The sequence below is a fragment of the Canis aureus genome, chromosome 1, assembly GCF_053574225.1.
Source record: "Canis aureus isolate CA01 chromosome 1, VMU_Caureus_v.1.0, whole genome shotgun sequence".
Lineage (NCBI taxonomy): Eukaryota > Metazoa > Chordata > Mammalia > Carnivora > Canidae > Canis > Canis aureus.
This window is the reverse complement of record NC_135611.1, coordinates 72324295-72350791: the sequence shown is the minus strand read 5'-3', so window position 1 is coordinate 72350791 and position 26497 is coordinate 72324295. Positions and strand designations below refer to the sequence as shown.

The following is a 26497-nucleotide window of genomic DNA, read 5'->3' as shown; positions in this document are numbered from 1 at the left end:
CCCCCACTCCCTGGGCCCCATCTGCTTGCCTTCTATGGCAGCAATCTCATCGGTGGTGGTTCAGGTTCTCATGCTCATCCCAGGTCAAAACGGGGGGTCTTCCAATTCCTCCCTCCACTCCACTCCTTACCCCAGAGGGCTTCAGCATCACTGTGAACTTTCCTTCTAGGTATTCTCCATTGGGTCCTTTTCCATTCCTAATACTGCTGTCTCCCTGGTTAGAACTTAATAACTTGCTGCCACCAATCCAACAACCTCCGAATTTATCTTTTGGTCTCCAGTCACCAAATCCACCTTCATTGTTGCTGGAGAGCTCTGCCTTGAAACACCTTCTAATTCTGCCACCTTGTTGCTTAAAACTCTCCAAAAGCTTCCCTTCATCTCCAGGAAAAACCTCAGGTTCCTTAACACAGCAGGCACAGCACCACTCACCAGCATTCCTGCCCTTGGGACAGCCACTTCACTTAGTTCATATACAACCCCACGGTATGAGTTTGGAGGGGCTGCTGTAGCAAAACAGCACAGACCGGTATGTGGAAATGTATTCCTTCCTTCCTTCCTTCCTTCCTCTTCCTTTTTCTCTTTCTTTCTTTCCTTTCTTTTCTTCCTTTCCTTTCCTTTCCTTTCCTTTCCTTTCCTTTCCTTTCCTTTCTTTCCTTTCCTTTCCTTTCTTTTCTTTTCTTTTCTTTCTTTCGTCACAGAGAGAGAGGCAGAGACATAGGCAGAGGGAGAAGCAGGCTCCATGCACTGGGAGCCTGACGTGGGATTCGATCCCAGGTCTCCAGGATCGTGCCCTGGGCCAAAGGCAGGCGCTAAACCGCTGCGCCACCCAGGGATCCCTGGAAATGTATTTCTTATGCTTCTGGAGGATAAAAGTCTAAGATCAAGGTGTCAGCAGGTTTGGCTTCTTCTGTAGCCTTTCTCTGTGGCTGTGGGTAGCCCCTTCTCTCTGAGTCCTCACGCAGTGTTTCCTCTGCATGTATGCACTCCTGGTGACCCTTTGTAAGTCTGAGTCTCCTCTTCTTGTAAAGGGTACCAACCAGTTGCCTTCTTGTAAAGGGTACCAACCATTGTCTAGCTCTTTAAAGGCCCTATCTATAAATTGAGTCACCTTCTGAGGGACTGGGGGTTAGGGTTTCAAAATAAAAATTTTGGAGAAATAATGCAGCCGATAACATCTGCTGTCTGCCTGTTTTTTCTTACCTCCTTGCCTTGTTTTCATGTTTTCTCTGTTAGAATATCCTCCCTGTTGTCATGTGACTACAAGTCCTCATGATTCAGAGCAGGTATCACTGCATTCCAAGAGTCTGAGGTTCTCCCCTGACAAGCACATGACCCTCCTCTGTACCCGCTAAATGTTCTGGTTGTCTCTCCATCCCTGATCTTACTATGTTATTTGACAAATATATTTAGAATGAGCTATGTAAGTGCTTGCTTTGGCAGCACATATAGAATGAGCCATGTTATATTGCCAATATTTGGCCATTTTTAACCTAACAAACAGAAATTTCATATGGTCTAACCTAATGCATCTTTCTTCTGGGTCCTGAGCCTTTTGAACCCAGGGACTGTCTTCTTTACCTCTGTTCACCACAGTGTTTGGCACTGAATGGGTCCTTGATAACTAGAAGAAATGAATGTCACAGGTGACATTCTCTGTCCGTGAGGTTCTTCCTATATCTTTTACAGAGTTGAAATATTGGTTACAAGACAGTAGATAGAAGAACCTGAGGCTGTATCCTCAGAGTTGTAAGGACCAAGAGTTACTCTTGGTAGGCTTAACTAGGAAGGACCACTGAGAAGTGAGAGCTTTGAACTGGGATGGCAAGAAGGGCTAGCATTGAGACTGGGAAAGAACTGGAAGGAAGGGAACTCAAGGAGCAAAGCCATAAATAGTGGATTAATGGCGGAAGTGGGCATTAAGTGGGAATGGGCTTCCTGGAAAGGATAGCCATCAGGAACCTGTGAGACCGAAGGGGGCCAAGGAAGCACAGGCCAAGTAAAGGAGTTCCTTAGAAGCCAGATTCAAGAGTTTGCATGTGACCATCAGGCACTGGGGAGCTATTATCAGTTCCAAGAATGACATAATGAAAATGGGAGTTCTGGGAAGATTACCCAGCCTGTGAGATCACACATGATCAAAGAGACAGAGTCTAGAAGCCAGATGAAATTGGGTGGCCATTTCAGGAACCCGAACCTGAGTTGAGAAGAGCTTGGGAATCTTCTTCCTGATTGGCCTGAAGCTCTAAGTCGCTCATTTGGAACTATTCAAAACTGGTTGAAGTGTCAATACAGCTTCAAAGAGGACTTCTAATAATATGATGTAAAGCTTTCTCTGATTGCAGATAAGGACTGACCCATTAAAGGAAGTGGTTGAATATGTGGGCTTTGTGAAGTCTGTTATGACTTTACCAGAGTGAAAGGCAATAGCCCCAGTTCCTTCTTGGCCAAAGGCTGGTTGTCCTGCCTCATTTTAGAGAAACGCCATCTGAGAATGCAGGCCTGGGCTCTCTCCAGAGAATAATCTGTGGTTTAGGGAGTAAGCTTGGAAGCCAGAGTGCCTGGATTTGAATCCCATCCTGACTCCTCAACTTACTGTGTGACCTTGAGAGAGTCACACAAGCACAGTGAGCTTTGGTCTCCTTACTATAACATGGGAAGGATAACACCATAGTTTCTACTTTATAGCTGAGTGTCAGGGATAGTGTGATGAATACGTGCAAATCAATTAGAATACATGTATTGGGTTGAATCACAGAGGATTGCCATTTTGGGGGGATCTAAAAAGGCTCAGTATTGTCAATTTCCAATGGTTCATCCTATAGTAAATACTCAACGTGTTAAGTGCTGTCATCTAGACCCTCTGACACCTGGTCAATGTTTGCCCAACAAGTGACAGAGGGACTGTCACAAGGACACAGCCCCCACAGCAAGCCCCGCTCTCTGTTTGCCTTTTTCTGGTTTCTATCTCTTCTTTCACTGCTGCCACCCTCCCCTGGTGACAACAAAAGCACCGTGCTCCTGTCTTTTTACCAACCAGGGCCTGGAAACACCTACCTTTCCTCTTGACTAACTTGAAATTGGCTAGAATGTCCAAAAGTTAATTTTATTAAGAAGTTAAGAGGATGTTTAAAAATGGAAGAGAGAGGAGGCAAGGATGCCTGGTTACAAATGAAACGATGAGATTAAAAGCAAAAACTAACCAAAAAAAAAAAAAAAAAAAGTCTGAACGTTAAACAAAGATGCTGAAACTAATAGCTTGAGGTAAGAATTAACTTGGCAATGCTTCTAAGACAAATGCAATCTTCATACCTTCCTGGAACCTACTTCTCATCTAATCTTGTCATTAGGGCCAGGCTGATGTCCCCTCTGGCTCCACTCGGTACAATCCCCTGGTATTCTGTGCAGAATCAGACCGCAGCCCTGAGAAGAAAGCAGTTCTTGCCTCTACAGCTTCGTGAGAGTTCTTACCTGAGTTCCAACCACTGGCACTGGCCTGTGTAGTTCCTGAGGCCTCTCCCAGTGTATTTGGGAATTCCTATTCTCCATCCCTCAGGCCTGGGAACCCCTTCACCCCATTTTTTCTGCCTAGTTCTCTTTTTCGGAACCACAGTCACTAGCAAGCTAGCTGTGTAGATAGTTGCTACCCTTTCGTGACAGGATGGTGCTGTACCTGTGCCAGCATTTTCTGAAAAACTTTAAGGCTCTCAGCTAGCCAGAAACAGACTCTGCCCTTTCCTGTTTCGAAGGCCAGCTCTATCCCCCGGAGCTGGCCACTCAGTTCCTGTTTCCTGTTGGAGGGACACTCTCACTTCTCACTTCTTTTACCCAGCAAAGATGACGGACGTGTCCTGCATATTTGAACTCAAATAACATTCCCTGTTCATTTTCCTAGACCATTCCCTGGTTACTCATCACTCAGGTATTTGTAAGGGAGGGATAGAATTCTTCTTGATAGGCTCCTAATTACATATTTACTGTACATGGTGTTTCATTTTTGCAGTTACATTTGGTGGGGTTTTTTAAATACAGGAAAGCATAAAGAAGAAATAAAACAGTTCATAATCACTGCTTAGTTAACCATGATTTGGGGTGGGGTCTTGGGGGGTTTTGTTTTGTTTCTGTAATAAAAGTACATAATAGGAAAACCCAAACAGTTTAGAAAGGTGTAAAATTCCATCCCCACCATTGTAGTCGTCACCCTAAGATAATCACTGCTAGCATTTTCTTGTGAATCTTTCTGAAAATAAAATTTTTAAGTATATATGGATACTTCTGTATTGCTGCCCTGTGTGGCACTGATATATAACCCTTTTTGCCTGTGAGATATTTTCCTAAAAAAATCATTCATGTACATAAACAAATCTATAATAATTCACTCTTATTTTGCCCATCCTCTGAGGACATTTCATGCAACTCAGCCAGTCCTAGCATGATGAACACAACATACTTGGCTAATGAACATTAGTTTCCTGTTCAGAAAAACTCTCATCCTCTCTGTACCCTTCCCTCTGACACCACCATTTGGTTTGTGTTTTGGCCAATAGTTTTGACCTAGAATGGCTGACAAAAAAACAAGGTATTTGACTGGGCCTGCTGCAAAGACACAGAAGAAGAATATTTTACTACACATTAAAATGCAGTTTTATAGGGGCTTCTTCCTCTTTCAAGTCAATGGTTGAGGAGAGAAAGAATTAAAAAGAGAGATTATGCTTCTGCTTAAGATTGTGCTGGATGTTCTAGCCAAGGCAGTTAGGCAAGCAAGGGATATAGAAGATATCCAGGTTGGAAAGGAAGAAGGAAAACTATCTCTTTTTGCAGATGTCATTATGTTATATATAGGAAATCCTGAGGAATCATCCTTGCAAAAAATTGTTAGAACTAATAAAAAAGTTCAGTAAGGTTACAGGATACAAGATCAATATATAAAAGTCCATTGTTTATCTATACACTAGTTATAAATAATCTGAAAATGAAATTAAGAAAACAAATTCATGGATAATAACATAAAAAATTAAATATTAAGGAATAAATTTAGCAAAAAAGTGCAATACATATACTGTAAACTACAAAACATTGTTGAAAGAAATGAAAGAAGAACCAAACAAATGGAAGAACATCTTGTGTTCATGAATTGGAAGACTTATGATTGGTAAAATGGCAACACTCCCTATATTGATATGTGGAGCCAGTGTCAAAATTTCAGCTATTTCTTTTGCAGAAATGGACTAGCTGATCCTAAAGTTCATATGGAAATTCAAGGGACCTAGAGTGGCCAGAATAATCTTGAAGAGTAACAAAGTTCAAGGACTCACACTTTTCAATTCCAATACTTACTACAAAGCTACAGTAATCAACATAGTGTGATGCTGGCATAAGAACAGACATATAAGACCAATGGAATAAAACTGAGAGTCTAGAAACAGACTCTTCTTTCTTTTATGGTCAGTTGGTTTTTGACAACGGTGCCAAGACCATTCAGTGAGAGAAAGAATAGTCCTTTCAACAAATGGCCATGGGACAACTGGATATCCACATGCAAAAGAATGAAATTAGACCTTCTGCATCATACCACATGCAAAAATTAACATGGATCAAAGACCTAAATGTAAGAGCTGAAACCATAAAACTATTAGAAAAAAAGCACAAGTATAGTAAGTCTTCATGGCCTTGGATTAGGCAACAGTTTCCTAAACTAAAGTACAAGGGACCAAAGGGAAAAAAAAATCAATAAATTGGGCTTCATTAAGATTAAAAACTTTTGTGTTTTAAAGGATTCCATCAAGAAAGTGAAAAGACAACCCACAAAATGGAATAAAACATTTGAAAATCATATATTTAAGGGACTTGTAACCAGAATGTGTAAAGAACTCTAGTTCAAAAATAAGAGAAATAACTCAATTGAAATATGGACAAAGGATATAAGTAGACATTTCTCCAGAGAAGAGACACAAATAGCCAATAAACACATCAAAAGGTGTGTGACACACTAGCCATCGGGGAAATGCAGATCAAAACTTCAGGGAGATATCATTTCATACCTACCAGGACAGCTATCCTGAAAAGACAGATAAGAACAGGTGCTGGAAATGTCTGGGGGGCGGGTATTGAACCCTCGTACACTATTGGTGGGAGTGAGTTGGTGCAGCTCCTTTGGAAAGGAGTCTGACAGATCCTCAAATTACCCGTAGAGTTACCATACAACCCTGCCACTCTATTCCTAGGTATTTACCCAAGAGAAACGAAAACACAAATCCACCCAAAAATGTGTACACAAATGTTCATAGAAGCATTATTCTTCATAGCCAAAAGTGGGAACAATTCTAATGTCCATCAGCAGATGAATGGATAAATAAAATGCATTATACTCATACAGTGGGATATCATTCAGCCATATGAAGGAATGAAGTACTGTTACATGCTAAAAAGATGAATGAATCTTGAAAACATGCTAAGTGAAAGAAGCCAGTCACAAAAGGCCACATGCTGTATGATTCCATTTATCTGAAATAATTAGAATAGGTAAATCCTTAGAGACAAGTAGATTAATGTTTGTCAGGGACTGGGGTGAAGGGAGTATGGAAAATGACTGCCAGTTGGATGTGGAGTCTTTTCATGGGTGATGAAAATGTTCTGTGGTTAGGTACTGCTGATGGTTATACAACCTCATGAATATACTAAAAACAGTGAACTGTACTTTTTTTTTAAATGGTGAATTTTATGATATGTAAATTATATCTCAATTTAAAAAATAAATGAGAAGGATTGATGGAAATCATTGGATATTTTATAATATCTCATATGATCATTGTGGTCTTAGCAAGGTTGACTAGCAATGTAGGAGGCAACTGTTGTCCTCGGGGCACTGGATGGGACCCAAGGAACTATTTCTATCACCGAATGCCTGGAAGACATCTCCATAGTGTCTGTGGTATCACAACCCCATCTACAGATGATTCACTTCCGAGAAAGGACCCCTCCAGTAACCATTGGACATTTCAGTGATTTCTAGCTTTTTGCTTTTACCAACAATGCTGTGGTTAATGGTCTCACTGTTAATGCACAACATGTTAAATATAAGCCCTACATCATACACAGTTGCCCCCAACTCTGGGAAGAGAGCTGTTCTCCCAACTACTCATCCTGTTTTATATACTGGTATACAGTGGGCTTCAAACCCAGGCAAGACTCCTTGCACTGTGGCCCCCTGGGCCATGGTGCTGTGCCACCCTCCACCCAGGAGGGTAAAGTCCTTCCCCAGCTCTCACAGACCCTCTGCTCCTCTTTGAGTCATGAGACGAACCCTTCCACTCTCTCGTCACATAGCACCACACGTGCTGTTGGTGTTCAAAAAGCGCTTCTAGCCTCCCCTTACGAAATGAAGCCAGTGTTTGTCTCATTTGCCTCTTTCCAGTAGGGAGTCATGGAATTTTTTCGATGCAGTACAAAAAAAGTTTTCCCTTGTTACCTTTTCTACTTTTGTCTCCTGTAATTTCCAAGTTCTCTGTATTTCTGTGTGTTTTTTTTTTAAGATTTTATTTATTTATTCATGAGAGAGAGAGAGAGAGAGAGAGGCGCAGAGACACAGGCAGGGGAGAAGCAGGCTTCATGCAGGGAGCCTGACGTGGGACTAATCCCGGGTCTCCAGGATCAAGCCCTGCCTGGGCTGAAGGCGGCGCTAAACCGCTGAGCCACCTGGGCTGCCCTATTCCTGTGTTCTGAATGTGTGTGGCCGACTGACAGCTTGCATTTCATTATGATCACTCTAGCCCTAAAAGGGTATGGGGCTCCTTTAAACCTGGCTTAGGAGGATTCCAGCTCTGATTTACCAGATATGTACCTCTCTCTCCTTCGCCCTGTCCCCAGACTACAACACAGTAGACAGGATAACGAAAGCCTCTTACTGCTTGAATCTGATACTCCTCTGCTAAATCTATCCCCAAATATGTGCGGTTGAATAAAATTCAGTTAAGTTTCCTCTAATTCATTTAGGTATTTTTTGTTGGTTTTAATCATGATCCCCCTTGGTGCTGATTTGGAATAACCAAGGCTACAGAGCAAACCTGTTGACTTCGCTGCAGTGGCTGAACACTGTTTCGCATTGAAATGCTGCAGCTGAAATTATTCTGGGCTGTTTTATCTCCTAAAATCATAGAATATTAGGATCAGAAAGGACCTTACAAGTGATTTTGCCTAACCTTCCATATCGCTGACAGACAGCCACCCAGCTTCTACTGAAAATTTCCAGGATCCGATTCTCCCTGTTCTGGCAAGCAGCAGTTTCCCTGTTGAGTACACCCATCTTACAATGGCTTTCCTCGGACTGGGCCCGAACCTGCCTCCCTGTAAGGCCCGCCAGGTCATCTTACTTACCTCCAGAGTTGCATAGGATTTGCTTTGTTCTCCCACAAATAAATCCACACATTTGAAGACCACTGTCATTTCCTTTCCTAGTCACTAGGTCACAGATTTTGGAAATTTGTCCTTCATAATGCAAGGTTGAGAGAATTCTTACCTTCTTGGGCTTCGTCCTATGTTGTTGTCTTCATTAACATTGGCCTTTCCAAATGTGACACCTGAACTGAACACAGCACTCTGTTTGAGGTTATGCCTATGAAGAATGCAGTGAGGCTGTTACTGCTTGCCTCGTCTGGCTGAACCAGAAAAGAATGGACCAGCACTGATCAAGTTAGATGCATTCACATATACACCATATTTCATTTTAAACCAGTATTGTGCACCTTCTCGTGGTGTTCTTACTGTTCCAACCCACATGCATTTTTCTCTCCTTAGTAATATTCATTAAATGCTTCTGATGTGCCACCGTCCTAGGCACTCTACATACATTATCTCATTTAGTCCTCAAAATGGCCCAATGAGAAAGGTACTGGTACCATCTTCCTTCCCATGTGACAGATGAAGAGACCAATGCATTAGAGGTGTTATGCATTGGGTCATGTTCCCATAGCTAGTAAGTGGTGAGCTACGATGAACGTAGAGGAAAGTCTGGCTCCAGAGCCCAGCTCTTGACCACTGCTCTGCACGCTGTCTGACCTCCTCACCAGCAGTACTTCCTGCTACATTGTCATTGTTCCTGTTGAGCCCACCTCCCAGTGTGGTTATTGTGTTGGAAGCCAGCCACATCAATCACCTCTTGCAGCATGTTGAGTTTACAATTTAATATACTAAATCTTTTTCATAGGCAAAGGCTTAATTTTTAAAACCCTTTTGTCCTTGTTAACTATTGTCTGACTAATTTTGGATCTTCATTTCAGCCTGTGCTTGTTCTTGACCGTGGATGTTGTCAATCAACTAGCTAGACTCCCAGCTTGGCCTGAAATGCAAATCTGTTATACCAATACATCATCCCTAAGTACTACTCCCTCCTGTACCTGGATTCTAGCAAGTATTTATTCAATAGCCTTGGGTTCTATTTTTTAACCTACAAGCCTGTGAAACAACCTCCATACACTCACACTTCTGCATCCATTCTATCAGCTGCCCTGTAGAAGCCAGGATGCCTGATGCCCACAGTGAATTTCTGGAAGCGGCCCTCTAGATCCTATGCTAACTCCAGTAGTTCATCATTTTCTGTTCTAAGTGTGCACAAGCTTTCTGTTCAATAACCCAGTCATGAATTTTGTCTTCCCTCCTCTTATCCCTTCTTTCTTAGCAAATCAGAATACCATTTGTCTGTCTCCACCAATCCCTTCCCCATTGTCTCCATGATGATACCCCCAGAGGTATGTGGTCACCAGTAGAAGCTTTCAGAGCTGTGGCATGTCAGAACTCTTGAAAGAGGGAGTCCCCTTCACCTGTCCCAGGCAGCAGTTCCCACAGAGCAATGCTTGTTGTGCCATGTACATCATTCTCCTTAGCAGGAAAGTTAAAGCAAAGTGAGAGTCAAGCAGTTCATTGCTTCTGTCACCTCTTAACACCTGGTCTTTGTGCTCTGAACGTTACTTCTAAAGCCCCTTTTTGTTGTCCTGGACAGTCTCCATTAGCATCAGTTCATTCTGACTTTTTGCCTTCCTGGCAAGGATTTTACAGCCTCTGGGCTCTTATATTTAGCCGTCTTTTTTTCTTCTTCTTTCTCCAGCATCTCTTCCATCTTTTGAACATGTCCTCTGAAAATTCATCTTAAGGAAACATCCCCCACAGTTATAATGGGGTCTGTGCCCTCTGTTTTTTCCTCATCTCCTTTTTTTTAAATTTTTTTTTATTTTTAAAGATCTTTATTTATTCATGAGGGACAGAGAGAGAGAGAGAGAGAGGCAGAGACACAGGCAGAGGGAGAAGCAGGCTCCCCGCAGGGAGCCCGACATGGGACTCCATCCCAGGACTCCAGGATCACGCCCTGGGCTGAAGGCAGGTGCTAAACTGCTGAGCCACCCAGGGATCCCCCCCTCATCTCCTTTGAAAACATGTCGAAATTTTCTTTTGCTGTGTTGAATGTGATGATACATGGCTTAGGCCATTGTATTACTCTGTTCTTTGTTTTTTCCTCTGGGATTTTGTTTCTTAGGAATTTCTGATTTATGGTCACTCAGAACCTGAGGACTGTTGTGGTTTTGTACTGATGCTCATTACTTCTTTTCTAAATTCATTTTTCATTTTCCTACGGGACTAATCAAAATTTGGGGACTCCGTTCGTGTTTTCTACTGTTCTGCTAACTATAGAATCTTTCTTTGTCACATCCTTCAGCAGCTGACTTCTCCTTCCATAGATTCCAACCGCTGGCTCCTTTTACCGTCAGGGGACAGAATATACCTTGGTCACTTTTTTCTGGTTCCTCCGGAGGGAAGCGTCCTTCTGTCTTAAATCATCTTAGCAATTGCCTTTTTCAACACCAGAGCAATATCCTGCTGTGTTGGCTACAGGATAATGGTCCCTGACGAGGAAGAACCTTCAGGCTGGGTAACTGTTAAATCCATTGTGAAAACCACACAGATAATCAAACTTGCCAAACAGTAGCTCTGACACAATACAACATCATTAGTTAAAGGTGTGCATGACATCGTGTCTGCTTCTCTCTGGTAGTGTGATCCGAAGTCAAGTCGATGGCAAGGATGCACATTTTATAGATGGGAAGACTGTTGCAAAAATCAATGTAGGATATAGGATTCCTCTACTTGAATCATTCCACAGAAATGTAGTAATCTTCTCACAGACTGGTGTAGACCATTGGCTTGTGTGTCAGGAATCTGCCCAGACCGAGCTCACTAGAACTTTAGGCAATGCCTGATATTTGTTGTTTCTTTCTGTTGCTTTCCGAAGATTTGGCAAAGAGCAGCCTAAAAGACCGACCCCTGAAGGGTTTATACTCAAAGTTAGGTTTCACAAAGGGAAAGTGGAAGGGCTCATTTATGTTTCCTGTCTTATTTAAAATGCTTTTTATTTTGGAGTGATTTTAGACTGAGGAGAAGCTACTAAAATAAGAGGTCCTATGTGCCCTTTGCCCAGCTTCCCCTGATGAGAATATGTGAGATGTCTTGTGAATATCTCTGCCTGTGAGAGGCAGGGTCAGCCTGAACTCCAGTCGGGATGCCCTATGATAATAGCAGCATTCATGCCCTGCTTACCAAATGTCAACAGGAACTGGCTAAGCACTATTGGGTGCTGCAGCACCCTAATGAGGGTGTCGTCACGATCACTGTCCCCTTTCTGCAGATGAAGGATTGGACTGACTTCATGGGGTTGAGTGACTCGTGTGGCACTTTAGTGGCAAAGACAAGATTCACATCTGAACTCTTAACCATTATGTTATGCTGCTTCCCTGCATGTCTCACACGTGTGTTTGGGGCTCAGCTAAACACCATGGGGCCAGTTTCTGCAGGAGGGTAGTGTTTAACCTCCTGCATTATGGTGGGGTGATGAGGCCCTGTTCCCGGCCCTTCATACCTTGCAGTCAGTTGTGAATGACAGACAGACAAATATGTTGAAATGCTGAAGGGATGTTGTCTCATTTCTTTCTGCCTCGTTTTGGGGGTGCTTCGTTTCTGGCTCAGGCACTACAGGAGCGAATTTGTAGATGAAGATATCCTGTGGCTCTCACTTCTACCGCCGAGGGGTATGAGATGCAGGATGCTGGCAGACGGCCCGTCTGGGCTGTGGCAGAGCAGTAGGTGTTCAGACCCACACTGACACGCCTGAGCACCTTTCAGAGGCCTTGTCCCAAATCCCACCTTTGATGATACTCCTGCAGAATCACCCCCTTCTTCAGGAGATTTGATTCTTAGTCCAGTCACTGTGTATCAACTATCACTGCTATCTGACAGCTCTTTAAATGTCCATATTGCTTCTTAGCGCAGCAGAAAAGCCAGGAGGCAGGAAGGGAAAGGTCATGCTAATCTTGGTTGTTACATTTGGTGCCAGGTACAACAGACACCAAGCACATTTAAGCCCAAACGACCTTGGTAACTTGATCTCTCACATTCCATGTATTTCAGCCAAGGAAAGAAACACTGGTGTACAATGTTAAAGAGATGCTTAACACTTTGGCATTTACAAAGTGCTTCCAAATTATCTGAGCCTCATCGCCTCATCACATTCTCTATAGGTGGGGGTGCTGAGGGAGGGTACGCAGCTTGTCTCAGTTTTGACACTTATATTCGGCATAGCTACCATGGATCTTGGGGAGGCCTAAGCGTTCCAGGACACTTGGAAAGTGAGCATTTCACTGTGAAAGTCAAATGCTCACTTTTCAGATTTAATTTTATAAGAGGCAAGAAGGAAGGTAGATGAGAATGGGACTGAGCCAATTGTATCTGCCACAGTTCTTTCTACCTCTCCCAGCATCATTTAAAAAACAGCATCAGTGGCTCAGATGCATAGGGCTTTGTTAATCCTCGCTCGTCACGTGTTCATGGCCCATGAATAGCAAAGCTCCTTTTCTAGATTGATTCCCTTCTATTCTCAAAACTTGTACTGCATCGTGTGCATCTATTTTTTTAACTTTCTGATTGAAATGTAACATATGTAAAGTACATAGATATTTCTAGATAACTCAGTAGATTTTTACTATGTATCCTTGTGAAAGCACCACCTAGATCAATATATAGAATATTACCAGCATCTCAGAAACCTTATTTTTTCCCTGCTCGGTCAATACTGGTTACCCCCAAGGGTAACCATCATTGTGGTTAATCTGGTCTCTATCCCCATTGGTTTGTTTTGCCCGTTCATTATTTAAATGCATTCATACATTGGCGTGTACTCTTTTTGGACATGCCTTCTATCACTCACCTGTGAGAGTCATCTGATTTTTGCATGAACGGGGAGTTAATTTGTTTCCTGCTCTCTCTCTCTGCTTTATCTTCTAGGATAAGTGGCATCATGAGGACTAGAGTAGCACAGAAATGGGAGCCACCTTTTTCCCACTCGTGGAGTATCTCTTCCTCTTAAAAACCATTCCCTTTAATTTCTCATAAAGCTTGCGTGGTGCACTGCCTTCTTTGGCACGATGTCTACTTTAAAAGGAATCTCTTGGAGACTTGTACATTTGCCTTGGATGCTGTCAGCCTAAAAGAATTTTCTTGAACACTTCTTCATTTGGAGAAGGTGAAAGAAGAAAGTAAGAGAAGGATGTTTTCTGGAGGGACATATTTAGACAAAGGGAAAAAAAGCACCAACTACAGGCATCACTAGGAGCTTGAACTAGAAACCAGCCTTTGGAGCTGAGACTTACATCCGTCTTCTGGGTCCCTCCCCTTCTCATAGTCTCAGTACAAAGCTGAAGGCATGAGAAGCTCAAGCAAGTCTGTCTCTTGGGGGTGGGAAAGCTGGTTTGAATTCAGGCCGACTCTGAGAAGCCTTCCACCTGCTAAGGCTATGGGTCGTGGGCTTTCCCTATCAAAGCCAGGGTGGCTTTCTTTATAAAAACACTCAGTCCTAGGACAAACTTGAGAGCAGCAATAAAGCTGATGCTTTTCAATGGAGTCTTAAATGAAGATGAAAGAGACTAGTTATTGCTGCAAGTATGGTCATATATGTAAGTCAGGGATCAAGCACAAATATTAAAATTGTGCAGTTAGCTCTAGTGTTTGGTTGTTGTCTCTGCCTTAGGAATCTGCTGGTTTCATGCCTTCTATCTGCCAAGATAACATCCTGGAATACTCTGCAGAGATTTAATCAGGGCTTCTTGCTCAGCAGCTAGCACACACTGCAAAGGTCCAGATTGGCAAGCTGGGCCATCCTCAGGCACTTCCATTTAGCATCCTTATGCCTTTGTGTCTGTGAGCATATGGGATTAAGTGGATGAACCACTGAAATCCATCACCTCTAACATCAGATGACCAACCTTGAATTTAGCAATATTTATTGCTAACAACTTTACAATATTTTACTAAGTTTATTGAGTAATTTTTATAGCCCTGGCCCTTGCTCTGGGCTTTGCGTATAATATCTCAATTATACCCCCACAGGACCTTGGGAGTTAGGTGGGATTATTCCCAATTTGCAAGTGAGCAAATTGAGGGTCAGAGAATTTAATCTGGCAGTAAGTAGGGAGTAGTAAGAAGTGGGATTGAGATTCAACACCAGGTCTCTCGGGTTCCAAAGGCCACGTACCTTGTAACACCACATTGCTTTTGAAAAATAAGTCCTCCCCTTCTGATGTGCCAACCCTCTGGTCAGCCCTTGCCTCCCCTCACCCCAAGACACACTCTTCAGTCTGTCCAGTAACTGGTTTTAGAACAGCTGAAAGCTGGAAATACCTTGCCACTCATTTTGTTTAGCTGATTTTTGAAGCTTCATTATTACCCAGTTGTATTTTTTAAAGGAATTTTTAAAAACACTTAAAGCTGTAGGGGCGCCTGGGTGGTGATCGACTCTTGGTTTTGGCTCAAGTCCTGATCTCAGAGTTGTGAGATGGAGCCTCAGACTCTGCACTCAGTGGGGAATCTGCTTAAGGCTGTCTCCCTCTCCCTTGGCCCCTCCCCTTTCCCTAAAATAAATAAATAAATATTAAAAAAATACTTAAAGTTATAGAGCAAAATGGAAAGCACCTTGATAATAAGAAAACATTGGTTGGTTTTAATGCTGATGTCACCACGAATCAAAACAAGTTCTGAGACTTGGGACACAGACTTAATTTCTGGGTGCCTCAGTTTCCCTTATTTGTGAAATGAGGAGGTTAAAATGTATGCTGTTAATGCCTCTACCTGTTCTAAAAACATGGGCTGGTATGACTTTTGTTTTTGGTTTTGAGATTCTAAAATGGACTCAGAGTACAAATATTTCTTAAGCCTTAACTGCTTAAATGCAAGTTAAGCGAAGTGGATCAACATTGGGGCTTTCAGAATTTTTTAAAAAAGATATTAGTTCTTTGCCCTTCTGAGTAAAACTGCATTTTCCATTGCATGTCCCAGTCCATCACTCCCACTAAAAGAAAATCCCATAGGTTCTTAAATAATTCATATTGGAGCTCAGATTCCTTGAGGGTCTGGCAAGCTTTAATCTTGGATAAAATGATGTGAAATATTGCCAATAGCCAACCTTGGGTTGCCAACCCAAATATAAATCCCTCCTTGTTTAATAAATGAATTTGTAATATAAACTGTTTTAAATTATACCTGGTACAATTGAATAGACCTCAGATACTGTTGAGCAACTTTGAAAATAAGAAATAAGATGATATTATAGTCTAATTATTAAAGAATGTGCATACTTAAACAAAATTTTACTGCATCATTTTAGACCCAATAAAGAGAAAACTGGCCACGTGAGTGACTCAGGATCATCTGTCATCAAACATGGGCTCAATCCTGAGAAGGTCTTCATGCAGGTTCATTATTTAAAGGTAAGTACATCTAAGTGGCAGAAGCCAGTTGTTATGGGGCAACACTTTTTTTTTTTTTTTTAAGATTTTATTTTTTATTCATCAGAGACACAGAGAAAGACAGAGGCAGAGACACAGGCAGAGGGAGAAGCAGGCTCCATGTAGGGAGCCCGATGTGGGAATCGATCCTGGGACTCCAGGGTCAAGCCCTGGGCTGAAGGCAGGTGCTAAACTGCTGAGCCACCCAGGGATCCCCATGGGGCAACACTTTTTAGGTTATATGTGTAAACCTATAAACATGGCTGGGGCAAAACAAAAAGATTATCCACATTGTAATGTCATTTGACTGGGTAGGTATCTGACATCCAATAATTAAAACATTTCATACCCCCAAAATTAGACATGAATCAGATTCCCTGCCCTGTACATCCCTTCCTCTGCTCCATGTCAGTTTTGAAGAGCAGAATCTCGAAATTGCTGTTAGGTTCCAAGTAGAAGACAGGAGGAATAAAGAAGTATTTTGTGTTATTAAAACTTTTCCTGCTAGCTGAGAGAGACAGGAGCTGGACCCCTCTTGACTTTTGGTCCATGACACACATAAGGCTTCGTACAAACCAAGGAAAAATGAGATGGTGATACCATTAATAGAATGGTTGAGAACAAAATAGTTTTCCTTAATTTCCAGGTACAGTCCTACTGGTAAAGATATGAAGGGCAGCCTGGGGCATATCAGACAGGACTTCCTCTATGTGCAGAAAGCGCTGGTGGGTACGTTAGAGTTGGCTCTGTTGTAAGCAGTGTTCTTATGAACCTGTGATAGGCATCTTTATTTTTTTCTTCCTTCTAGGGCTATTTCCTTCTCCGGTTTCTTGCCCAAAGACTTGGAGATGACACCTATTTTGCATTTTTAAGAAAATTTGTGCACACATTTCATGGGCAGTTGATTCTTTCCCAGGTAATTTATGCGTCGTCACAAGTCCATGATACATAATTGGAGGGAGTGTGGCATGTGGGGACTAGGTTATGTGAGTATCAAAAAGTAGGGAAAAGATTTACGATTTAATGCAGTAGGAAAAATAGGGAGTTAACAAAGTGGACCCAGAAAGGTGTTGTTTTAGAGAGGACAGACTGTAACCCAAAACTGTCCTGTGCACAGGGATGTGGATAGTCTACCTTATGTGACCTTAAAAACAAAACCAACACAATCCTGCTCTTCCCTCTACGTGGAATGATCTTTGCAAAGTTGGCTTCCTCTTATCCTTTTGTCTTAGCTGGAACACCACAATCTCAGAGTCACCCCAGCTGCACAGATATGCACTCACTGTTATTCTCTTCCCTTTGCTGTTGTCATTGCCTTCATTGTCATTGCCATTATTCATAATTATATTGTCATTGGGGGGGGTCCCTTTTGTTTTTTTTTCTTCCTCCTCCTTCTGTGCATAAGCTCAACAAGGCCAGACCATGCTCTTTATTTTACCAGTACCTAATATACAATTGGCACACCGTACATGTGGCATATATATTTGATCAACAAATCTCTTAATAAGAAGATACTCTGAAATATTCAGACAGCCTGGCCCACAGAACTATCAGAGAAAGACACTGTCAGCTTATACTGGTGTCTGTGAGCTGCACATAGCAAGAAAGTTAGCAAAGGAGAGGCTCTGAAAACAGTGCTCGAAGGATGTGGTCTCAACACAGATTGGTGTGACGGGTATTTTTGATATGTGACAGTGGTGCTCATACACAGTTTTGAAGTCACATTGTCCACAGTGTTAGATGTGACATATGTGTATGTACAACCTGAACACATATGAAGGGAGTAGCATGAGTGAAACAAGATGAGATGACTGTCCCTTGCCCTTACATTCTTTTTTTTCTTTTGGTTCAGGGGAAAGTAGGGTCTTCCTAAACATATACTTGGAAAGGTATCTTGAAAAGAGGCTCAGAAGTCTTATGTGGACTAATCAGTCTTGGTGGACTGATATGCCCAAATTCCCAATGCTTAAAACCACTGCCCACTGAGCTTCTTCAGTGTTAAATGAGCGCGTTGTATGTCCATGACCTCTGAGGTTCTGATGTCAGCCTCCTGTGGAACACTCAGTGCCTTCTCCACCAGGTCATTCAGGTTTTCTTTTGTTTATCTTTTCTGAACAACAACTTTATTGGTTTTTCATGACAGCTTTATTGAGTTATAATTCATATACCATAAATTTCACCCTTTTAAAGTATGCAAGTCAGTGGTTCCCAGACATGCAAGAGGTTGTGCACCCTCACCACTCTGTCATTTTCAGAACATCTTCATCAGTCCCACAAGAAGCCTCCTGCCCATTAGCTGTCACTGCCCCAGGTCCACCTCCCCCCGGCGCCAGGCCAGCCCTACCCTACTGTCCATCAGTGTGGATTTGCCTCTTTTGGATGTTCCACATAAACAGAATCAGAGAATATGTGGCCTTTTGTGCTGGATTCTCTCCTGCAGCTCAATGTGTTCTCGGTTCATGTGGTAGCATGGAGCAGCACTTCATTCCTCTTTCTTTATTTCAATATTTACTTTTTAAACTTTGGTAAAGCCTACCTAACAAAATTTACCATTTTAATCATTGTAAAACATATAGGTCAGCACATTAAGTACTTTCACACTGTTGTGCAGCAGTCAGTACCAGGCATCTCTAGAATGTTTTAATCTTCCCAGATTGACACTTGTATCCATTAAGCATAACCACCTTGTTTCCCCCACTTCCCCCAACAGGGCCCTGGAAACTATCATTCCACTTTCTGTTTGACTGCTCGAGATACTTCATATAAGTGGAATATTTGTACTTTTGGAACTGAGCATAATGTCTTCAGGTTTCATCCATGTTGCAGCACGTGTCAGAATTTCCCTCCTTCTTAAGACTGAATGTTTCATTGTTTGTTATGCCACATTTTGTTGGTGGATGCTTAGGTTATTTACACCTTTTGGCTATTGTCAGTAATGCTGCTATGAACATCAGCGTACAAATAACTGTTTGAGTTCCTGTCTTCTTGTCTTTTAATTATATTTGAGGAAGTTCGATACTGTTTTTCACAGTGGCTGCACCATTTCACATTCTCACCAACAGTACACAAGTGTTCTATTTCTTCACATCCTTACCAACACTTGTTCTGTTCTTTTGATAATAGCCATCCTAGTCGGTGTGAAGTGGTATCTCATTGTGGTTTTAGTTTGCATTTCTCTGATAGCTAATGATGTTGAGCATTTTTTTAAGAAGGCTCCACACCGAACACTTGAACTCATGACCCTGAGATCAAAGAGATCCATGTTCTACGGACCTACCAACTTACCAAGCCAATCGGGCACCCAGATGTTGAGTATCTTTTTATGTGCTCATTGGCTTTTTGTATATCTTCTTTGGAGAAATATTTGTTTAGATCCTTTGCCAATTTTCTATTTGCATTGTCTTTTGTTTTTGAGTTATACTTTATATATTCCAGATTCAGGTGCCCTATCAAATATGTGATTTGCAAATATTTTTTCTCATTTTATGGGTTGTCTTTTTACTTTCTTGTCTCTTGTAGCACAAAAGCTTTTAATTTTGATAAAATCCAATTTATCTTTTTTATCTTTGGTTGCTTATACCTTAGCTATCATATGTAAGAAACCATTGCTTAATTGAAAGCTATAAAGATTTGCTTCTATGTTTTCTTCTAAGTGTTTTATAGCTTTAGCTCTTAACATTTAGGTCTCTTGTCCATTTGAGGGTTTTTTTTTTTTTTTTTTTTCATTTGAGGTAATTTTTATATATGTTGTGAGGTAGGGATCTAATTCTATTCTTTTGCATGTGACTATTCAGTTCTCTCATAACCATTTGTTGAAAGATTATTCTTTCCCTCCATTGAATTGTCTTGGCATCCTTGTTGAAAATCAATAGACCGTAAATGTAAGAGTTTATTTCTGGACTATTAATTTTATTCCATCAATCTATTTCCATCAATCTATTTCTGCAAGTACCACTGTAAAAAAAAACTCAAGCAATACATAAAAGTACAAAGAATATGAAATACTATTTAAAATCTCACCACCTATAAATAGCCATAATTAATATTAAGTGAACTTCATTCCAGAAATTGCACTATATCTCTCTCTTTTGGTATATTATATGATATGTATACATGTACCTGTACATATATGTGTATACACATATATAGATATAAAGATATATGAAGAAGTAATTTTATATAAAAGTAGGATTACATTATATGCATTTAAAAAAAAAAGATTTTATGTATTTATTTGAGGGGTGGGGGAGAGCCCACACAGTGGGGAGGGGCAGAGAGAGAACCAGACTGTCTGCCAAGCAGGGAGCCCGATGTGGGGATCAATCCCAGGATCCTGGGATCATGACCCAATCTGAAGGCAGACACTTAACCAACTGAGCCTCCAGGTACCCCTTGTATGTGCTTTTTAATGAAGTGTTTTAAATTTTATTTTGCTTAAATTTAATAATGGAAAAGAAACTAAAGTGAATGCAAAGAGCTTTCTTGAACTTCAGACAAACGAGAGATTATTTCATAAAAGATTCTAATATATTCAAGAAGGATGATTACAAAAAAATCTTTGAGGTTGAAATTATTTTTTCCTCTTTAGCTATTTTTTCATTTTTAGAAAACATCAATTTATTCACTTCTGTAAAAGCTGAGGGAATTAGCAATTATATACTTCTACTACCTTTCTCCCAATTCAAAATATATATCTATATTCATGAAAGCCTTATTTTGATTCCACTTTTTGTTGGCTGAATTTTATTACCAAATTTATGTTGAAGACTCACTGCTTCTATGATTTTTGAGTTCTTATGTGCTTGAGAATTTTTGTCTGTTGCCTTTATATTTGAATCACACACTGGGTATAATAGTCTCTGATCTCATTTCCATTTCCTCAGAACTTTGCAGCTATTGCTTGACTGCCTTCTGATTAATAATGCTATAGAAAATTTTTTAAAGATTTTATTTATTTATTTATTTGAGAGAGAAAGAGAGTAGGGGGAGAATCAGAGGGAGAGGGATAAGCTGACTCCATGCCAAGAGTGGCATGGGCTCAATCTCACAACCTTGAGATCATGACCCAAGCCAAAATCAAGAGTCAGACACTTAATCAACTCAGCCACTTGGGCATCCTGCTGTAGAAACTTTTTTTAAAAGAGATTTATTTATTTGAGAGAGAGAGAGTGGGAAAAAGAGAGAGCATGAGTAGGGCAGTAGGAAGAGAAGACTCCTGGCGGAGTGAGGAGCCCCATGCAGGGCTAGATCCCAGAACTCTGGGATGATGACTGAGGTGAAGGCAGATGCTTAACCAACTGAGCCACCCAGGCACCCTGCTGTAGAAACTTTTGAAGTCAGCCTACTTTTTCCTCTTTATGCCACTCAGATGACAGAAGAATTCTTTCTTTATCTTTGACATTTAGTAATTGACTCAGAAAATATCTTGGTGTTATGAGTCTGCATCAGTTTTTTTTGTTTTTTTTTTTTGTTTTTTCCTGCAAAGGAGTGTGCACTTCCAGTCTTACCTACTGTTCTTCCTTCTTTCAGCAAAATTGTCTTACTTGTATGTTTGAACACATTCAGGATTTTCTCCCTTGCAGGGTTCTGGATTTTAAGATTACCAGTTATCCTTATGTTATATCATCTTTGTTCTCCATGCCTTTTGTCTTTTTGGCATGTGTTTATCTCAAGTGACATTATTTTTATTGTTAATATTGTTATAACATTATTGTTATAACTGCTAATTTTATTGTTAATTTTTCTCTGTATTCTTACTACTATTTCTGTGTTATTAATTTTCCTGTACTGATATTATTTTAGTCCTTAATTTATTTCCTTTGCTTTGAAATCTCTCCTTTCGTCTCATTTTGTTGTTCTGTCATCTTGTCTCTGAGCTTTCATTTTACTGTCTTTATGTTCTTATTATGATCTTTTGTTAATTTATTTTGTAGTGTAAAACATTCATAGAAAATTTTCTTCTGTTTCTTGGATTATGTTTTCTTCGAGATTGGAGTCTGTCTTTTATCCCATGTTTCTTAGTGCTGTCTCTCTATGTGGGTTTTTGTTACATTAATCTGAATAGTTGCCATACTTTCCTTCTTGGTTATTCTCAGCATGAGTAGCCCTGTCCTGACCTTTTATTTATTCTCATAAGTATTGGAACATTATTCTTGATTTCTTTCCCAACTTTTTGTAGACATGTTTTCTTTCATCTGAGCTATAATTTGAAGCTTGGATGTTATGCATGGAGGGGGTGGAGGGGAAGAGCTCCACTGGAGCTGCATACAGCTTTTGTTGTAAGAATTTAGCTCCACTAACTCTTAAAATTCTGTAAAATGTTCCCAGCCAAGATTCCTTCACCTAATTTGGGTGCAGCTTTTTCCCCACTGCAGCTATTTTCTCAATTAATATTGGTTCTCGAGTTCAACATGGAGCTCTAGAAGGTCTCCAGTTCATCAAAGAGCATCCTCTTTGGTTTTATTACCCAACTTTTGCTCATCTCTCTACAATAAACATTTCTAGTCTCTTCATGGTCACCAAAAAAAAAAAAAGAAGAAGAAGAAGAAGACGAAGAAAGGAGGAAAGATAAAGATATTCCTGTTTCTTTCCAAATGTGTGGGTATTTGTGAGAATTTGCAGGGTTTGGGCAATTCACCAGTCCCCCTACTGCTAAGCATGAGGTTGGGGGTGGTAGAGAGGGAGGGCTGAGACCTGTGTTGGAATCTTATGTTTCTTTCCTTAGTTGTCTTCTTTTGAAGTTTATGCCATGAAGCTGTCCTTCTTTACTTGTTTGGATGCTGCTGGTAACATTTCTGCGCACCCCCCCCCCCTTTTTTAGTGGATTGTATTTTTGTTTATTTTGCTTTGTAGTGATGAGGAAGGCTGTGATCCAGTTTCTTTTTTCAGAAGTCTTTCAATTTCTTCTTTTTCCAATTTGCTTCATAATCTTTTTCCTTTGTGAACACCCCGCCTGTCCAACATTTTGGTATTATCCCTGCCCTAGTCCCCACTGCAAGTTAGCAGTGACTTCTTCTTGGCCATTTCATGTCTCAGTCCTTATCCTGCCAACCCTGTCCTTGCTTAAGTTATATGGTTATTTTTTTTTGTCTCTCTTACTTCCACCTCCCCATGACCATGGTAATTATTCATAAAACATCTGAAAGAAATTGCTAAACCTGTGCAATTATCAGGCCATTGCCAGTTTATCTGGTAGAATCTATGTGTACCTGCTTTTTATTGAATATTTTTATCAGGACTAAAAAATAATTACCAAATTACCCATGTACCAAAAATCAGTATAGTTTTTTTTTTTTAAATCATGCATAATGTAATGTTGTTAGATATTAATCAAAATAAGCTGTCTGGGACTGACCTGGCTAGCATATAGATTATTAAGAGAATAAGAAATGAAAAAATATTCTCAAGGAATGTATTTTTTGATTGGAGTGAGGCCTTGTAACAATTTCCAAGGATCCACATAAAATTGTATCCTAGCCCACAGTCAAAACAGCAGGAGGCCTTCTTTGTTTTTTTGTTTTTTGTTTTTTGTTTGTTTGCCTTTGATTTTAATCTTTTTCTGGCGTACTGTAGTGGTGACAAACTAGGATTCTGGCATTTGTTGCTAGCTAACTTTGTTCACAATTCTAGAATCAGACTTGAAGGAAGCTCTCCTTGTCCAGTTAGGATTTGTAATTTGCCTTTACAAAATTGCCAACATGCTGAAGGGAAGAGGGGAGACAGATGAAAGAATTGAAAAGATGTTGGTAAGGGAAGGAATAATCATAGGAGGTATTTTTCTTTTTATGTCCTCCTATTGTGGAAAGTGGGGAAAAGCTTCTATAATAAGTCCACTCTAAGGGTGTATTCCAGTTTACAAAAAGAACCAGGAAAACTAGCATGTCATGGTTAACGATTGGGTCTATGAAAGGAGTAAGAAGGGCCAATAGGGTTGGTTCCAATGATAGCTGGTGCAGCAATGGGCCAAGAATCTCTTTGGATTGCATGGAGTCTAGACAGAGCATCTGGCACTGTGGATGGGCATTCACATAGCCTGTGGGAATACAGGTGCCATGACTTAGAGGTGCTCGAGGTGCTGGGGTTTTGTGATCCATTGTGATCCTCTAGACCTGTTGTCCCTAGTATTGGTGGGGAGCCTCTAGCAAGCTGCTGTGTGACCTCCAGGTCTCAGCCCTAAGGCAGGAGAGACAGGTGGCCACCTACTAGGAGGTAGAACAAGGTTTCTTAAAAATAAAGCAAGATTCTTTGGGGACCTCCTGTACTTTTCCTATATTCACATGAAATCTGGAACATTGTACTTTGCAGTCCTATAAAGAAAGATCCAATTGTAATTGGAAAATGTAAAAGGGCAGAATTAAGGTTAACTCTGAATTTCCTGCTCCTCCTGCAATTCAATTTCTCCCCCTTGTCATTGAGTTAGTGTCATTTCTCCTTCCCCATATAATTGAGCATAAATAACTGGACAAACATGGGATAAGCTGATATGGACTATAAGGAGGTAATGAAGCAAATTTAGTAAGAAATTATCATTATAGCACTCAAATTTTTAAGAAGCAAGAATACTGCCAATAAGCCAGTAAAATATTTGCAAAGTAATCAATATATCAGATTGTGATAAATTAATTTATTATTTAACTTTTTTGTAAAATAATTGTTAAAATTATAAAAATAATGGCTTTAAGAACCTCGAATGAAAATAATTTAAAAATTATTATTAAAAATTATTAATAATTATTTTAAAATAATTCTTCACATTCTAGATAGTACTTATTTCCTTTTCTTTTCCATATAGCCACTGCAGGTGCTAGGATGTGAGACATTATTCTATTTGGAATTGTCCATTTCCATTTAGACTACACAATCCATGTTTTTAATATTAGTTTTGTTAATTGTATCTTTGTATCATTTATTGTAGGTGAAGCAGCAATAGACGTATAATGACTTGGAGAACAGAAGTTAGGAGAAATAAATCTTTCATTAGTGCTCATAGGAAGACTTTGCTGCTGGCAGAAATGGTCCTAGCCACCTGTACGCACACAGAAAGGGACTGTGTCTGTGCTTAGTGCCATGGTGGAGAGAACACCACATCATACAAATTGTTTGCAGATTTCCATTCCTATCTAATTCCATCTGTTTATTTTATTTTATTTTTTTTAATTTTTATTTATTTGTGATAGTCACACACAGAGAGAGAGAGAGAGAGAGAGAGAGAGAGAGAGGCAGAGACACAGGCAGTGGGAGAAGCAGGCTCCATGCACCGGGAGCCTGACGTGGGATTCGATCCCGGGTCTTCAGGATCGCGCCCTGGGCCAAAGGCAGGCGCCAAACCGCTGTGCCACCCAGGGATCCCCCTAATTCCATCTGTTTATAATATGAATGTCGGTGCTACTTCCATCTCATTGAGTCTTAAATGGAACTCATCAGAGCCCTGTGCTGACTCTGGATCTGCAGACTTGATTCTTGGGGGTGAGGAGAAGGGTGTGGTTTCTTTCTGAAGGAATTCTGGTGTGGTAGTGTCATAATTGGTCATCTGGGCTTACACACAGGCCCCTCTTTACAGGACCTGTTTTAGGGGTACCTGGGTGGCTCAGTGGTTGAGGGCCTGCCTTTGACTCAGGGCATGATCCCGGGGTCTTGGGATCGAGTCCTGCTTTGGGCTCCTTGTCTGGAGCCTGCTTCTCCCTCCACCTGTGTCTCTGCCTCTCTCACTGTCTCTCATGAATAAATAAATAAAATCTTTAAAAAAAAAGACCTGCTTTAAAAGATTATTTTTAGTTTATTAAAAGAAAAACTTGAAGTATAGATCTTATTTATTGTTCAATATCAAGTCCAAAAAGTTAAATATTCTTCTCTCTTTCATGTTCTGTATTTATTCAAAATGTATCTTATCAAACCCTTCAGATAACTTAGGGTTAACACTGGCCTTGGGTCACTCAGCAAATAAAAATGTACAATTCCTACTTACATTCAAATTTCAGATAAACAACAAATAATTTTTTAGTGTATGCCCCCAATTTAACTGGGCATCCTGTTTTTTATCTTACAAATCTGATTGAGACCAAATGAAGATTCTAGAATTAAATGGGCTGAAGAGATTGGTCACAAAACTTAAGGTGCGAATTAAATATAAATGTAATCTTGAACATTCATATGTGAATTTGCTTAGGCCTATGGTACTGTGGTTATGTTTTTAAAAGAGTCCTTATTTTTTAGAGATATTTACTGAAACATTGGCTGATGACATCATATAACATTTGGGATTCACTTCTTAATAATATAGGAGGCAGGTGAGAGGTTAGGACAGATTGACTGTGGGTTGATGGGTACATGAAGGTTAATTATATTCTCCACTTTTGTTGGAAAATTTCCATAGTACAGGGGGAAAAATAGGTATGTCTAAGTTATGCATTTAGGTTAAAAAAAAATCTATTATTGAAAGATCCTAAATGTGAAATGAAAGAAGATTGTATGGTGGCACTAGAAGCAGCTTCAGACTAAGGCAGGGACCCTTGAATCATTACAATTGTGACATCTTTATTCCTCCACTGGGATATTGTCTTGATTTTTGTCTTCATCTCTTTTTTTTTTTCAGTTTTTGTTTTGTTTTGTTTGTTTTTTTGTTTTAAGTAATCTCTATACCCAGTGTGGGCCTCAAACTCACAACCTTGAAATCAAGGGTC

The 26497-nt window shown here is 40.4% G+C and overlaps 1 protein-coding gene across 50 annotated transcripts in view; it reads left to right on the top strand.

Moving 5' to 3' along the window:
• AOPEP (aminopeptidase O (putative)) overlaps positions 1–26497 on the top strand; it is a 333384-nt gene that overhangs the window by 198610 nt on the left and 108277 nt on the right. For all 50 annotated transcript variants that reach the window (XR_013383609.1, XR_013383592.1, XR_013383612.1 and 47 more), the window contains 2 exons: positions 15698–15800; positions 16627–16734. Coding sequence is in view for 26 of the 50 variants with exons in the window: in XM_077904208.1 (XP_077760334.1) it covers positions 15698–15800; positions 16627–16734 (211 nt within the window). In the remaining 24 variants the exon portion in view is untranslated. The remainder of the gene's footprint in view (positions 1–15697; positions 15801–16626; positions 16735–26497) is intronic.